The sequence below is a fragment of the Camelina sativa genome, chromosome 11, assembly GCF_030686135.1.
Source record: "Camelina sativa cultivar CO46 ecotype springtype chromosome 11, ASM3068613v1".
In the NCBI taxonomy this organism is placed as follows: Eukaryota; Viridiplantae; Streptophyta; class Magnoliopsida; order Brassicales; family Brassicaceae; genus Camelina; species Camelina sativa.
The window spans coordinates 48,898,556-48,915,675 of NC_141890.1; the positions used below are offsets into that span (position 1 = coordinate 48,898,556).

At 34.8% G+C, this 17,120-nt stretch overlaps 2 protein-coding genes across 5 annotated transcripts; one reads left to right on the forward strand and one right to left on the reverse strand.

The window, feature by feature from the left end:
* The first annotated feature begins 1,512 nt into the window (after positions 1-1,512).
* LOC104726868 (ATPase 11, plasma membrane-type) lies at positions 1,513-7,589 on the forward strand. 4 transcript variants are annotated; one of them, XM_087473580.1, is made up of 22 exons: positions 1,513-1,902; positions 2,003-2,076; positions 2,191-2,310; positions 2,437-2,535; positions 2,620-2,757; positions 2,892-3,026; positions 3,167-3,346; positions 3,465-3,671; positions 3,813-3,932; positions 4,023-4,142; positions 4,237-4,359; positions 4,444-4,548; positions 4,639-4,783; positions 5,018-5,182; positions 5,272-5,510; positions 5,686-5,718; positions 5,847-5,928; positions 6,069-6,229; positions 6,379-6,564; positions 6,657-6,839; positions 6,949-7,127; positions 7,236-7,589. In XM_087473580.1, exons 2-22 carry the CDS (start codon positions 2,023-2,025, stop codon positions 7,330-7,332), a joined length of 2,871 nt encoding a protein of 956 aa, XP_087329706.1. In that variant the 5' UTR covers positions 1,513-1,902; positions 2,003-2,022; the 3' UTR covers positions 7,333-7,589. The 4 variants fall into 4 exon arrangements, with proteins under 4 accessions (XP_087329706.1, XP_087329705.1, XP_019088359.2 ...); XM_087473579.1 differs by having other exon boundaries at positions 1,632-1,902; positions 7,227-7,589; XM_019232814.2 differs by having other exon boundaries at positions 1,676-1,902; positions 2,008-2,076.
* LOC104726867 (protein NRT1/ PTR FAMILY 2.11) lies at positions 7,536-10,614 on the reverse strand. The gene is made up of 4 exons (XM_010445817.3): positions 10,134-10,614; positions 9,423-9,640; positions 8,782-9,341; positions 7,536-8,695 (listed from the first exon to the last, which is right to left on the reverse strand). Exons 1-4 carry the CDS (start codon positions 10,288-10,290, stop codon positions 7,786-7,788), a joined length of 1,845 nt encoding a protein of 614 aa, XP_010444119.1. The 5' UTR covers positions 10,291-10,614; the 3' UTR covers positions 7,536-7,785.
* Positions 10,615-17,120: the final 6,506 nt, after the last annotated feature.

Below are 17,120 nucleotides of genomic sequence, written 5' to 3' on the forward strand. Positions count from 1 at the left end.
ATGACAGCAGTAAAGACTCACGGGGGGTTGTGGCAAACCCTCCATTGAATTACACGCCAAGTGGTCCACCAAACTCATGTATAGACGAGGACCAGGTTGTCGATGTGGGGATGCGATCGACCGTAAGATAACGATATGATTGCTAAAATATCGGGAACGGATATATAAAAGAAGACCATAGCTTGCTTTGAAACGCACTTGAACCTCATTTTTTGTCTTCTTCTTCCTCTTCTTTTTGCCTTTGACGACCTCTTCTTCTTCCGTTGCATAAACGCAATCAGAGCTAGAGACATGACCATAGCTACTAATTCACAAGTGCCCCTACTCCCCTACAAACTTATGCATATCAAAATCCATATACACCCGTCTTTTAATCATTTAGAAAAAGTCAATTAGCTATAGGAACTTTTGAATCTTTACATATACAATAGTTTTGATCATACAAAATACAAATGATATCCACTACAAGCCAACTCATTATTGTTACTCCCTAGAAGCAACTAGCAAGATATATATTTTGATCCCCCTTAGGATAGAACACCACAGCAGTATATTTTGATTATTAAAACAACACAATGATAAAACGATAAAAAGCTAAAAGTAAAAACTGTATATTTGTTGGCGTTGCCGAGGAAAAAGCCAAAAGAAAAATTAAAAGGTGACTTAACTTTGATAAGTAAGTATATACAGATATACTTAATTGTCAAAAAAAAAAAAACCTTTGATATAAATGGATGATCTCCTAGTCAAATTTCCATTATCGAATCTCGAAAGACGAATTTCAAAAAGACTTAAAAGGCATGAAATTATCAATCAAACTAAATAATGCGTTACAAGTTGCAAAAAAAAAAAAAAGGAGACGTCTAGAAAAAAAAGGTTATGTAGCGGAAAAAAAAAAAAAAAAAAACTCTCGATCTTATTCTTACGGACGGGTACCGTACGGAACATGGTGTACTTTAAATTTTTGTATAGGAAAATAAACAAAAAACACAACTTTATCTCGAAAAGAAAAGAAAAAGAAGAAAAAGGTCTGCGTCACGTGGGTTGTGTTTTGGCGTGTGTTGTAAATTGTGAACTGTGTTCTTGTTTTTTTTTCTCATGGACACGTGTCGGTTTTACAAAAGCGAGCATCAGAGCTCTTCTTCGCATTTGGCCACCATTTTTTTTTTGATGCACATGGCTGCTTTTTTATTTATTACAGTACAATGTAATGTGATGCACTATTTAATTTTTATGAAAATCCCAACGGTCATCGACGCCTACAAGGCTACAACAACAACAAATGCAAAACCTTAACTATGAAACACCCCCGTTTTTTTTTTAAATACGGCAACTCTCCTTGCTTTAGTTTGATGATGATATAACGTTTTAGTGTGTTTAATTAAGGAAAAAAAGATGATTAAGATTTGTTATCAGAAAAAAAGGAAAAATAGATAGTCAGATAATAAATACAAAATATTTACAGCTGTACTTTTGCATTGTAAATACAAAAAAAAAAAGAGAAAGGTATTTAAGGGAGTCAGATATGTAGAGAATATTTCAGATTGTAATTAATCAAGTAATTAATTTCCTAATCGAGTGTATTTTAATTTATTTTTGTTAAGAAGGTCTACTGAATCCTACTTTGACGCAAGGAGAAAAAAGGTTGAAAATGTAAGTAAGAAAAAAGATACCTAAAACAAGACTAAGAATATTAAATTAAAATAAAAAAGGAGATATAATTGTGGGGCGAGGGAGAGAGGTCGGAGTGTGTGTGTTAGCTTCCCATACTGCCACTAACCTTTAGCGGTTTTCTCATCCTCTCTTCTCTACTCTTCTTTCTTCTTTCTGACACCCCCCAAAAAAAAAAAACAACCTCAAAAGTCTAAGAAGGAGATAAGGATTTCAACCCTCAAGAAACAGGTTTCTGCTTCTCTGTTTCTCGATATTTTCGAAGCTTTTTGGTGGTGTTTCCCATGGCGAATTTGTAATAATTTGTCTTTTTTTTTTTGTTGTTGTGTAGTTTAGAGCTAGCAGGAGAATATGGGAGACAAGGAAGAAGTCCTTGAGGCTGTTTTGAAAGAAACGGTGGATCTGGTAACAGATCTACTCAAAAGTTTGGGTTTTTTTTTTTTTTTTTTTTGGTTTTGTTTGTCTGATGTTATCTTTATCTGGGAAGAGAAAGAGTCTGAAGCAATTCTGTTTTACCAGGAGAATGTGCCCATTGATGAAGTTTTTGAGAGTCTGAGATGTAGCAGAGAAGGTCTCACTACTGAGGCTGCTGATGAGAGGCTTGCTCTCTTTGGCCATAACAAGCTCGAAGAGAAAAAGGTTCCCTTCCCTTCCCTTCTCTTCTCTTCTCTTGTTTTCTGGAATTTAGGGTTCTAGAGTTTAGCTCTGTAAGCTCCAAAAGATTATAATTTCGATGTTCTGAAGCAAAAGTTTCTTTTTTTGCAGGAAAGCAAATTCCTGAAATTTCTTGGTTTCATGTGGAATCCTCTTTCTTGGGTGATGGAAGCTGCTGCTATCATGGCTATTGCTCTTGCTAATGGAGGAGTGAGCACATTCTAGACTCTTTATCTTTTAAAGTTAACTTCTTTTCATTATGTTTGTGTTCTTTAATAATGCTTTGCTTACCAGGGGAAACCTCCTGATTGGCAAGACTTTGTTGGTATTATTACTCTTCTTGTGATAAACTCCACCATCAGTTTCATTGAGGAGAACAACGCTGGGAATGCTGCTGCTGCTCTTATGGCACGTCTTGCCCCTAAAGCAAAGGTTTGATCTTTTTGCTTTTTGCTTCTTTGTTTTCAGGTTGTTGCTCTGAATTTGTCTTAAGATATGTCAGTTTGTCTGTTTGGTTCTTAGCTACTCATTTGTGGTTTACCAATTGCTTAATGTATTTTGTGAAGGTTCTTCGAGATGGAAGGTGGGGTGAGCAGGATGCTGCAATTCTTGTTCCGGGTGACATAATCAGCATCAAGCTTGGGGATATCGTTCCAGCTGATGCTCGCCTTCTCGAGGGTGATCCCCTTAAGATCGATCAGGTTTGACCCTGATGACCCATATTGTTGGTGCACGTAGCTTCAATCATTAGCCACTTGTTTGGATGTTATACTGCTAAGTTTTTCTTACTTTCCAAATTAAGAATTTGTACTGAAGCTCTTTTGAACCCTTTGTTCTGTAGTCTTCTCTTACCGGTGAATCTCTACCAGTAACCAAAGGTCCAGGCGATGGTGTGTATTCTGGCTCCACTTGCAAACAGGGAGAGCTTGAAGCAGTTGTCATTGCAACGGGAGTCCATACTTTCTTTGGAAAGGCTGCGCATCTTGTCGATACAACCAACCAAGTTGGCCATTTCCAGCAGGCATGCTTCTTTTACATGTTTTTGAAAATTCTCATTGTTGAGATCTTGTATGGTGTATCTTTGTTTCCTTTTTGAGTTGGTTCAAACTCTATTAATATTTATATCTGTTTTGTTTCAGGTCTTAACTGCTATTGGGAATTTCTGCATTTGCTCTATTGCAGTGGGGATGATCATTGAGATTGTCGTGATGTATCCCATTCAACACCGAGACTATCGTCCTGGAATTGATAATCTTCTTGTGCTTCTCATTGGTGGTATCCCAATCGCCATGCCTACAGTTCTGTCTGTGACCATGGCCATTGGCTCACATAGACTATCTCAGCAGGTTAGCCAGATCCACATTAGTTCTGTCTGTTTTGTATTTTGTTGTCTTTTAATTTCTTAAAGAATTTTGTTTTGAATGAACTTGCTTGAAATTTCTGTGTGTTTTAATGGCTGTATGATTATATTCTGATATATATCACAGGGAGCAATAACCAAGAGGATGACAGCGATTGAGGAAATGGCTGGCATGGATGTGCTTTGCAGCGACAAGACTGGAACTTTAACATTGAACAAGCTTACCGTTGACAAAAATCTTATCGAGGTAATGTGGGCTTGGTTAAATAAATGCATCTTTGCAGGATCCAGGATCACGGTAGCTGTTTCTGAATGAGTGCAAGTTTTATGTATATAGGTTTTCACGAAAGGAGTGGATGCGGATACAGTAGTCCTGATGGCAGCTCAAGCCTCTAGACTGGAAAACCAGGATGCCATCGATGCTGCTATAGTTGGGATGCTTGCTGACCCTAAAGAGGTAATACTGGTTTAGCTACAGAAACATTTTTTTATACTAATTGCTACAGAACTACACTGTTAGTCTAAATCTTCCTCAATATTGCTTTCTGTAGGCACGAGCTGGTGTTCGAGAGGTTCACTTTCTTCCATTCAATCCCACTGATAAGAGGACAGCTCTTACATATATTGACAGTGATGGTAAAATGCATAGGGTCAGCAAAGGTGCACCTGAGCAAGTAAGCTATTGATTGCATATATGTTCTTTTCAAAAAATTTGGTGTTGAGCATAGTCTTATTACCTTCTATTGCCGTTTTCTCAGATCCTAAATCTTGCGCACAATACAGCAGAGATTGAGCGTCGAGTTCATGCTGTAATAGACAAGTTCGCTGAACGGGGTTTGCGATCTCTTGCCGTGGCATACCAGGTAATTGGAGACTAGCACCTCAAGTTTCCCAGGATATATTAGTGTAAGTTGATACAAGATTCAAGGTTGGAAGTGTTTGGCCTTCTGCAGGAAGTTCCGGAAGGGACGAAGGAAAGTGCTGGAGGCCCTTGGCAATTTATAGGTCTCATGCCTCTTTTTGACCCACCTAGGCATGACAGTGCCGAGACAATTAGAAGGGCTTTAAATCTTGGGGTGAATGTCAAAATGATCACAGGTGAATTTTTTGTTCAACTCAGAACTTGAGTAGTCTCCCTTAAAAGTCAATATGTCTTTTTTTCTTTGCCTTCCATATACATTTGTTGTCTATGATGCTTTTCCATGTAATATCCTTATTCTAATTGACACACCTTAATCAGGACAGTTTTCTCATTCTTTGCAATGTTGTTGAGTTATGCCTCTTCTTTTCTGTATTTGTTTGTCTTTGCTAAAGGTTTGTTACATTCTATAGGGGATCAGTTGGCTATAGGAAAAGAGACTGGACGCCGTTTAGGGATGGGAACCAACATGTACCCTTCATCTGCTTTGCTTGGACAGCATAAGGATGAGTCTATTGGTGCCTTACCCATCGATGATCTCATAGAAAAGGCCGATGGCTTTGCTGGCGTTTTTCCTGGTAAATTGTTTTTTCCCCTGTTTCTCCAAAAACTTTATCAAGCGTATCTTAGGATTTTAACCAAAATTAGTCATGGAAATGGTTTGCAGAGCATAAATATGAGATAGTTAAGCGACTACAAGCGAGGAAGCATATCTGTGGAATGACAGGTGATGGAGTAAATGATGCTCCTGCTCTTAAAAAGGCTGATATTGGCATTGCAGTTGCTGATGCAACTGACGCAGCACGCAGTGCTTCAGATATTGTTCTTACTGAACCTGGTCTAAGTGTTATCATCAGCGCTGTCTTGACCAGTCGTGCTATCTTCCAGAGAATGAAAAATTATACAGTGAGTGTTGCATTTATTCTCGCTCTCCATCATATCTTTCAACTTTCTCTGCATTGTCATGGAGGAATCATGCAATGTATAATACAGACAATATTCTATTTATGCAAGTCAATATCATTGGTTCTTTTGTTTCGTAAACAAATAACTTGATCTGGCTTGGTATTTTCCTGGACAGATATATGCGGTGTCCATCACTATCCGTATTGTCGTAAGTTGTCATTTGCTTTTCTTTTGTCCTAGTCTTCTTTTTTTCCCAAGTTCGCATTACAACTTGATTTTTCATGTGTCTATGATACTCCTTGTGATTTCCTTTTCTACAATCTATCTTTAATTCAGCTTGGCTTCATGCTACTGGCTCTCATATGGAAGTTTGACTTTCCACCCTTCATGGTCCTTATCATCGCCATCCTGAATGATGGTTCGTTCATTATTTTTGCATACATCTCTCTATATTTCTGTCAAAACTGTATTTTCAGTATATCTATACTTTTTGCTGATTTACATTGTTTTTCTAGAGTTCCGCTGTATTCATTAACTCTTGTGGCACTGAATTTGTAGGCACTATTATGACAATATCAAAAGACAGAGTGAAACCTTCCCCTCTTCCAGATAGCTGGAAACTGTCAGAGATTTTTGCAACTGGCGTTGTGTTTGGGAGCTACATGGCTATGATGACAATTATATTTTTCTGGGTTGCATATAAAACCGACTTCTTCCCGGTATAATCTCTCTCTTCAGTAAAATACTTTTGCTTGTTTTTCTCGTTGAATTATGTATGTGCTCCATTAGCACCTGAAATTAATGGAGCACATACATAATCTTGTTTTATGTGTCTTATTGACAAGATTTTATTATATGATGATTTCAGCGAACTTTTGGAGTTTCAACACTTGAGAAAACAGCACATGATGATTTCCGAAAGCTTGCCTCTGCAATATACCTACAAGTCAGCATCATAAGTCAGGCGCTTATCTTTGTGACCCGATCACGGAGTTGGTCTTATGTTGAACGTCCTGGGATGTGGCTTGTGATAGCATTTATCCTCGCACAATTGGTCAGTGTGGCACTTCACTATCCATGGTCAGCACTCTAGTTAGAGTTATATAAACCGCTGTTTCATTTTGTGATCTTTTTCTTCCAAAACAGGTGGCTACTCTAATTGCAGTTTATGCTAATTGGAGCTTTGCTGCAATAGAAGGAATCGGGTGGGGATGGGCTGGGGTCATCTGGCTTTACAATATTGTATTCTATATTCCTCTTGATATCATCAAGTTCTTGATTCGTTATGCCCTTAGCGGCAGAGCCTGGGATCTTGTTATCGAACAAAGGGTATGCATCAAAAAGCAATATTTTTGGTTTCATTTGTCCTCTATCCATTTGCCCTATCTGTACTTGATCTTGGATTGTGACACAAATGGATTCTGCTTGTGTTCCATAGGTTGCATTCACAAGGCAGAAGGATTTCGGAAAAGAACAAAGGGAGCTACAATGGGCGCATGCACAGAGAACCCTGCACGGCTTGCAAGCACCAGATGCTAAGATGTTCCCAGAGCGAACCCATTTCAATGAGCTTTCCCAAATGGCTGAAGAAGCTAAGAGAAGAGCCGAGATCGCCAGGTAATAATCATCAATGCTTTTTTCTTCCTGAGAAGGAACACTTTTTGAATATTGAGGACAAAACCAAATCATTTTGTTACTGTCTCATTCTTTCTTAAGCTTTGATAGGTTGCGGGAGCTTCACACACTGAAGGGTCATGTTGAATCTGTTGTGAGACTAAAAGGTCTTGACATTGAAACCATTCAACAAGCTTACACCGTCTGAGAGAAGCATCGAGAGAGCCCAAGAACCGTCTCAAAATCATTCAAGAAGGTCAATATCGCTGTTAGAAACTTAAATACAAATTATGCATATAAGTATCAGTTTCTTTAGTTTTTTTGTTTGTTTTTTTTTTTTTAATTTCTTCTTCTGAGTGTTAAGATTTGTTCTGTTATTATGATGAAATATGACAGAAGATAGAAACAGAATCCTCAAAATGCCAGACAAATTTTTATTTTGCAATACATCTGATGTTATAAATCTCTCTTTTGTCCACAATGATAGAAAGAAAGAGATGTGATCTAGCACATGAACCAGAAAAGAAAAGAAAAAAAAGCCAGAACAACTATATGATTACTTCATTTCTCTAAGGCTTATTCCAAGAAAATGTACGAGGATTGAAGCTGACCAAAAACGAAGTCTTAACAGCTTCCAGAAGATGAGAGAAACACATAATCATCAGGCAACGTTCTTGTCCTGCTGTTTGATGATATCTTCATTGGTTTCATATGTTGTCACTTCATCATCACTTCCTTTGTACCTATACCATCTTGACATCACCAAGAAATAAACGAAGTTTACTGCCAACATTCCGGCGATCATGAAATAGAAGAGATCCAATCTTCCTTTGTTCAAATCCTCAGCTAACCAGTTACCCCCGGACGAGGTCTGCGTCGTCCTGTGAACTGTTGCAATCAAGAAGCTACCAAGGTAACTCGAAACCCCTCCTCCTACGTAAAATATGGATCCTGCGAAACTCCTCATGTTTTCAGGAAACTGCTTGTAGTAAAACTCCATTTGTCCAATCGCTGCAAATGCCTCGGCTACACCCGCCAGTGAGAGCTGCGGAATCAGCCACATAGCTGACATTGAAGAGATTTCTCCTCTTCGTGGCGCCATACCAAGTGTTGGTTTAGTCAGAGCGAACGTTCTCCTTCGTTCCTCGACAAATCCTGAGACTATTAAGCTTGCGGTAGCGAAGAAAATGCCAGTTCCGATTCTCTGCAAGAGCGTTATCCCTGTGTCTAGACCAGTGATTCTTCTCATGGTAGGTACGAGCACACGGTCGTAGACTACGATGAAGATTGTCATTCCTGTCATCAAGAAAACCACGTAGGTGGCTGCAGGGATCACAAATCCTCCTGATCCTAAGCGACGGTCGCTCTGGAGGGCTTGGAAGACGGGATAAGTCATTTGTTGAGTTATGGTCAAGTAGTAGATTGATGAAGCAAACCATATAGGAAGCACTCTAACAATGCACTTCACTTCTTCAACTTGTTGCATTGTACAGAGCATCCACGGGTCAGCAGGCTTACCATCTAACTCCAACTTGTCTTTAGGAGTCATGATGGCCGCTTTATCTAGAAATCTGCCAAATACAAGAAAGCATTTTTAGTAAACATAAAACATATCAAGAAAGTGACAATATTTTTTGGTGTGTGTGTGTGTTATTACCTGAATTGGTCGGTGTATTTAAGCTTGGAGTTTGCGTATTTTGGTGGGTAGTAATTGTAAAGGTTAAGCCAAGGCTGTTGCACGGGCTTTAATCCACGTTTCTTGATCGCAACCGCTATAACTTGAGCTATACCGGCCAATGGACTACCAGAGGCTTTGATTTTTACATACAACTTATCGCCCGCAAAGAAAATCAAGCAGGCCAAGAACATTAGAACGGCCGGGATGGTTAAACCGATCGTCCAACTTACATTAGACTGAATGTACACGACTAGAGTCAGCGACAAGATCTGCGCGAATGTGAAGGTAAAGAAGTACCAATTGAAGAAACTGTCAATCCCTCTTTTCCCTGATTCGCTCTTCGGGTTGAACTGATCAGCACCAAAAGCTAAATTACACGGTCTGATCCCACCTGCTCCCACAACAAGGAACCCGAGGCCCATCAGTAGAAACGCTATCTGGCCTCCAGTTGGCCCGTTACACACGCTATCTACTGCTGTTCCACATGCAGCTGGATGCAATTTTGGCACTGCAGCAGTCATTAGTATCACAAACGATCCCTACAAAAACCCCAATTCACTGATCAGATTTTTATGACTTTAAAACCTTCTAAAGATTAAAAAAAGAGGAAGGATCAGTACAAGAAAACAGGCGATGACCGCGACACTAAGAGTCTTGTATCGACCAAAGTAAGTGTCACAGAGGAAAGCAGCTACGAAAGTTCCGAAGTTGATTGTGCCACTAAAGGCATTAATGATTGTTGCAGCTGTGATACTCTTCATGTTGAAGACTGAAGTTAAATAAACCAGAAGGTTTGATAGTGTTCCAATGATCCCAAGCTTCTCAAATGTCTCATTTCCTGATTATAACAACAACAAAGAACCAATAGCGTAAGACTTTGATCAAACATAGAGGTTTGTGATATAACTTTCAAAATATTGCTTTTGGTTGAATCAGAAACCAAATTAAGAATCAAGAATTATATAAATCTGTGTGTTTTAGTTATTTTTTTTTACCAAATATATGTTATAAAATCTCGACATCTCTCTCTCCCTCTTGTTTTTGTCTTAAATTACCGTTGACTAAGTCAAAGTTTAAGATAACACAGAGAATCTGACAAAACCAAGACAAAACAAAAACAACTCTCCTCGTCACAAATCAAACTAACAAGTCTTCGAAGACTTCGAGCAAGACTGATGTTTTTCTTCTTTTCTTTTTTTAGTATAGATTTTTTTGTTTTAAACAGTTTCCAGAATTTATCACAAAACTCCATAGAACCAAAAAATAATAATAAAGGTTTTAAATTAGAAGAAGGAAAAAAATGGATAAATGATTCATAATATTTGTGTTACCAATAATAAAAGGCATGACTTTCCAGCCTCTAAAAACGACTTTCTTCTGATTCTGAACATCTTCATCAGCAGAGTCAACAGCCGTAGCAGAGCCACCGTACACGGCGGAGGAAGGGTTTTGGTCCTTGGACTCAACTTCAAGATGTTTTCTCTCCATTTTGTTGCTACAAGTAAATTATTACAACAACAAAAAAGAAGAAAATAGTCGTATATATATTTATTTGTAGTTTCTTTTATCTTATTGTAATGTGTTTTGCTATGTCTCTCAAAGGCAAATGATGACTGTTTTCTTCATCTTAGAGACCTCTCTATTTATATTGGTAAGAAGAAAGAGGATGGTGGAGAAGTAGAGTTGTAGGAATCTAGACAAAGTAGTAATTTGTGTATTTGGCCGTGAAGGAGAGCTCTGTTAGTGATTATAATATTCATAAAAAAGTTTGTTTTTTCCGAACATTAAAAATTGTTACTCTTTAAAAAGCATTTCAGAAAAATTAGTGAAAATGTAGATTCCATTAATAAGTGGTGTGGCCCCATCAGAACACTCCCTCTTAATAACGGCACGTTCTTTTAAGCTCTCCGTCCATTTTCTATACTACTAGTTTTTTTATTTCTTCTTCTTCTTTATTCATCTTCATACAATTTAATTGTTTTATACTTTATACTATACGGTAGCTTAGTGTAATAACTACGTTTATGACTTCGAGATCGAGTTTATTAAGTTTTCCCACGCATTTTAATATATATATATTTTTTTTTTTTCAAAGACTACAACTGGTCAGTCCATTAGCCAAATTCCTATATTCGTAGGAAGCAAGACTCAATTTCTTGTGTGATGGTGCCTTATACAAATGAACTTACCTCCTACCACTGCACTAAGGTCACTTCACCGTATTTTAATATTAGACAGTACGATAATTAAAATTATCCTTATAATACATTTATCATTCCCCACAAGTTACACCATTATAATAATAATAAAAAATATAAAAAAATTACACCATTATATATGAATGTATTTGGAAATGATATCTACAGTAGAACCTCTATAAATTAATACTCTTTAAACTAATACTCTTTAAATTAATACTCGTTATAAATTAATAAATTTTTTCGGTTTCGAGTTGGGCCGGTGTTAAAAATAACAAAATTTGATAAAATAATAAAATAATAATTTTTAAAAAATTCTTTGTAAAAATATAGTCCCAACAATATCATAAATTAATAATGATACAAACTAGATATATATATATATATCTAAGAAAATTTAGTGAAATATAACTATATTGTTATTTGTCTATTTTTGAATTTACATTCTAGTTGGAGCTCATTTCTAATCTTTTTCATTGTATTAAAAACTTTTAATGTTGTCTTCTCAAATCGCATAAAAAATTGATAAGAGTCCTAGCTGCGATAATTGTTTTTTTACATATAATTGGTTCTAAAAACACTCCAATATGTTATTCTACTTCATCATTACCATGAAAGATAATACCAACAATTTCTTCTAAACTCTAAATTTCTAACATTTATTATTTTCACCTAGATAATTAAGTAAACTACTAACATCAATCCTATTAAAATAGCCAAGATTATAAATTAAGAAAATTCTATAAAAATGTGAATTATAACAAAAGTATCTTATTTTGTAATACAAAATTTTCAAAAATTATGAAAATAAAAAATTTCTTCATAAATTAATATTTTATTAATTTATCGATAAATTAAAACTTTTATAAATTAATAAAATTTCATGGTCACGACCTTATTAATTTATAGAAGTTTTACTGTATATACTTTTTTTTGTGCAGGAAAATAATATCTATATACATGTGCATAGAATTATATGAATTGATCACTAATATATGAAATAAAATATGTAAAAATTATTTATTGGTCACACACATTTTAAACGAAAAGAACAAATGTTTTCTTAACACAGATTTTGAAATAACAAATATGATGGTCTTGGAAGCTTCATCGTCACAAGTTAACTAACCACTTAAAACATAGTACTATACGCACACGCACTGACACATACCCACGAGAAAGTGGGATGTACGTTTTTTGTTTCGATCGATTTAACAAAATTTCGACCACTGGTTCTGTTTTTACCGTTGTTGGTTAAGTTAGTATGAAACCTTTTAGATACTAACTAGTATTCGTTCATAGTATTGGATTGACAGAATAAAAAAGTTAGTTACAAATCGTTTACATTACAACCTTTCAGCGTGGTCTACTTCTGCTCTTTAGTTTTTTTTTTCTTCTTTAAAAAAAAAAGATTTATTTTTCACGTAACAATATATATGTTGAATAGCACCATAAGAAAACAATAGCACGTGGACTCTTTTTCTCATAATAATTGTAGGTTTCTGATTTCCGCTTATATAAAAAGTTTGTTTTCGATAATGTAATGAAATGGGATTTTTTAATATAAATAAGTTAGTTAGAAATCATCTAAAAGCTATTTCTTACAAATGTAAAAAAAGGTAATATTGTTGGCTGAAATAAGCCAAACTTGATATTATTTAAGCATTTAGTTTGATTAGATTTGAAAGTGAAAAATTTGCGATAATTTTTTTTTTTTGGTCTTTTATAAAATTAATTGGCATATTTGTGTTACAAGTATTAAATTTTCATTTCTGTTTCATTATCTGATTTGACTGTATGCATGCATATTTATACACATATATGTCGTTAATAAACGTTGGATTTTGGTGATCTGAAAAATTGGAGTGGATAAAACTCCATCAGCGATGTGTTGCCTCAATCTGTATTCGGAACGTATGCGAAGCGCTTGACATGGTAATATGTACATCAGTACATGCATCTATTTCTAGTCGTGGCATGTTTGAGTATTGACTACCATAAGGCAAATTGAAAAGGATTTAAGGAATTAAAAACGACTCAAAAAATTGTAGCATCTATGAGAGGAGGCATACTCCAGCTATATAAAACACAATGTATAGTTCAGTTTTTATGTGTGTGCGCATAAAAATTTTATGATGTTCAATAAGACCAATTAATTGGTGGTTTAGTGGTACTGAAAGATAATATTTTTTGTTGAATGGAAAGAAGGGGATCAAATCCCACCATATGGTTTTTCATTGCTTGTTTCATCTTGGTTAATATATAAGCATAAAATATAGCTTTTAAAATAAATAAATAAATAAATATTTCCTTATTCGTTAGTAATAAATATTTATCCTAGACAATTAGTATCTTGTGAGATGATAGTGATACTAATTGGACAAGACACCAATAAGGATGGGTCCTTTTTCAATTTCATCAACTTGAGCTTTCAATTCAACTATAATCCCTTTCATTTTACAACTTTGGTCCACAACAAAAACCCTCAAGCATATGTTTTGCCATAATTATTTGCTTGTAGTTGTCAAAGAATTTACGATCAACAATTTATATAAAGAATTAATGCCTCTAGTCCAAGATTCATAGTACTGGCAGTCTACGTCTCTATGAAGTCAAACAAAGAAAAAACTTCATAATCATATGGGTGATTGTAAGTTTGGGAAACTAATTTAGCATTATGGCACACCGGTGTATAAAACCATATCAAATCCATCTTAAACCAAGATCATTAAAAGAAAAAACTATGATATATTTATGTAAATTTTAAGATATTGTATAACTAATGGTAGTTTTGATTTAAATATTTTTAGGACAATGGTCGGAAATTTTACTGCGTGGGTTGTTTGAGCTGAATTACTGAAATTGCGATACTTAGTAACTTTCCACATATTTGTCAATATATTTGTATCGAAACTTTAAAACCTTATAAGTAGAGAAGAAATAACTATGCTTTAAAATTTGTTGAGGTTTAGGCTATTTATGTGATGGTGAGTGATGTTAGGCATATCTTTTGTGATCATTCTGTAAGCGACCAGGTCTCTTATCCAAAAAGTCTAGTGGCACATGTATTGTACTTACGGAAAGTATTGCATTCGACAAACCCAATAATTAGCAAACAAAACAAATAATTTCATATACAATTTAATAAATCGATATGAGTTGTGAATATCTTCGCCCTTTGTTTAGCCCCTTCTAAAAACGAAAATTATATATATAAAATATCCGTTTAATAACCCTCCTAAAGTATTATTACTACCAGAGTACCAGTTGGAAATGATTTTTTTTTATTTATTAGGATGTTAAGCAAAGATTCTGTAAACCATCTGATTTATTGTAGAGAACTTTTCAGACATATAGGTCTTTATTGTTTGGTTATTTTTTTTATGTCTATTTTTACGTTGAACATTTCATAACAGTTTATTAACAACTTATTTACGTTGTTCCGTATACGTACCATCTCAACCGTAAACATAGGTCAACTAAACTAGGTAGTCAATGATAGGCCGTAATACTTATCTTTTGGAACTATACGGATAAGTCAAAATTTTCCATAATAAATAAATGAAAAAAAAATCTGATTTCTTCAACAACCAAAACGCGAATTATTGTGTCTTGTAAAACAACCGAGTGGGTTACATTAATTCCGGTTGGATTCATTACAGTAAAAAAGAATCTAACGGAATTCAATTCCTCGCTCGGTTTATATTCTTGGAATCGGTTACGTAACACAATTTACAAGCTTTGAGTATAATAGTATTTCTATTTCTGTTTTCATACGTCTGTAATAAAATTCGAATTGGGAGAGAACAAAAAAGACTAAGAAAAGTGTATTTCGGTTTAACCAAAAAAAAAAAAAAAGTGTATTTCGAAGGCGTATTAGAAACCATAAAGTCGAACACATACGTTAAATATGAAAAGGACAACCGCAAGCGTTGACAACCTTCATTTTTTTCCCCAAAACCTCACTCACTTAAAAGGCTCATAATAATCGTAATTAATTGTCATATTAGTGTCTTGTTGCGAAATTATTTTACAGACGATTTCTAGGAAAATAATTGAGTTGAATGATTTGAAAATTTGGTCCCGATTCTTGCATTTTACGCAACAATAATTTTATGGAATTATTATGTGCTCACCTTGTCACCTAAGCCTCCAACTTATTCGTAGATGAATGTCATTGGAAATGTATTTTTCTTATTTTCGGATAATAATCGTAATTCATTTCAGTACTGTTTCAGTTACATAGTTTGAAAACTCGAAAATTTATTAGTCTCCGAAAATATAATTTCAAAAAAATATTATTTATATATATATTATCTGTTTTGTACTCCAATCGACTCTTTTGATTTATAATATACATGTACGGAACTTTTATAAGATTGCATGTGTAACATTGAAAATGAAACTACATATTTTTGAAACCGTATGTAAGAAAATACTTGAATCAACGAAACAATGGTTTCGGCTCTGACGCTGTTACAGTAAGCTAAACAGATACCAAAATCGTAAAAGCAAATCCACGAGAGTCAACCTTCATGCTCATTGCCTTCACATAACTGCCCTGCCCAGACCTTTCTCTTCTAGGACCATTTTCACGTGTCAATGATGAAAAAGTGTATGCATTACAGTCCTTATATAGACTATAGTACTATATTTAGTGTTTTGTTAAATGATTAGCTAGTTGAACGAGTATAATCTGTAGATGTAGAAATCACTATAAAAATGAGTACACACCAAGCGACAAACTTGTTTTTAGGCTAATCATTGTACATAAAAGTTAGATCTTGCTATCATTGAAATTGTTTTATGAGCAATAATACAAAGAAAAATTATTATTAAACAAAAAAAACAAAGGAGATTATTAATGTATGCAAATAAAAACGAACTCATTCAAGATATCCGTTTTGTTATATATAAGGGTTGGATTTTTATTTATTTTTAACCAAAATATGTTTCATAATCATATATATGAATACCTGTCTTTGAGTGTATATATACAGTGTAGTGTACCAATAAACTAAATGCAGAGTTGTCTTCAAATTCGGAAATGTGTATTGTTAAGTTTTAATTATCTGGCCGACAAGGAAAGTAGAATCTTAGTTGCGGAAATCTTAATCTATATACAATCATACAAACCAAAATATTCTTCACAATCGTTCACTTATTTCTAGACAGATAGCTAGTAGTTTTTTTAGTGGGACGACATATATATACGCTATACAGTTTGTTTTTTATTCCTTTAACTAGTATTTAAGAGACTAATCAACTTTTTAACCCGTTGAGTAGTAGGCCACCATTTTCTTAGTTTGATCAGCGGTCCACATATTTCCTCTTTATTTTTAAAAATTATTTATGATTACTGAGTAAGAGGCAACGGTGTATTATTTCCAACTCTTCTTGTATTTGAACAGGAAAACAAATCTATTATTAAAGAAAATACAATCACCCCGGCCACAAGATCACACCGAAACCCATATATAGAATAAAGAAGCTATGATATAATTAAGCTTTATTGCATAGTGCAGTTAATGATGAAATTTCATTCCAATAGAAACGGAAATCACCCTTTTAGCTATTTCTTTTTAATCATTAGTCCTTTTGTTGGAAATGGTAATCATTAATCTTGTGGTTTCTTCCCAACTCTATAGGGCTATTTTAGACAGTAAAAAGCAGTACTGACATAATTAGCAACATTATATGTGTATATATATACCTTTGTTATAAATAAAAAAAATTCATAAGAGAAAGTGTTACACTTGTTTTAAAAGGAGATATAGATTACGCATATATGAAGATTATGAAACTAGGTTTCGGGTTGGAGCTCTGAGATTTTGTCTAGCCTAATTCAAATACATCTAGATGTAGTAATTCAATAAGAGGCATATCTAGTCATCTAGACCTACCCCATCCAGGAAGAGAGAGATACTGAAAATTATGATCGTGACGATAAAAAGGCAAATAAAATGTTGTCAGCTTTTTGTAATGCACACCAAGGATCCGATCAGTAAATGTTTTAGGTATGATTTATAATGTTAGCTTTTGATATTTTTGGTCGGTCGATTGGGGGAGTGCAGCACACTCGACCCCGTATGACTTGTCCGATGATGTTCTTGCCCATAT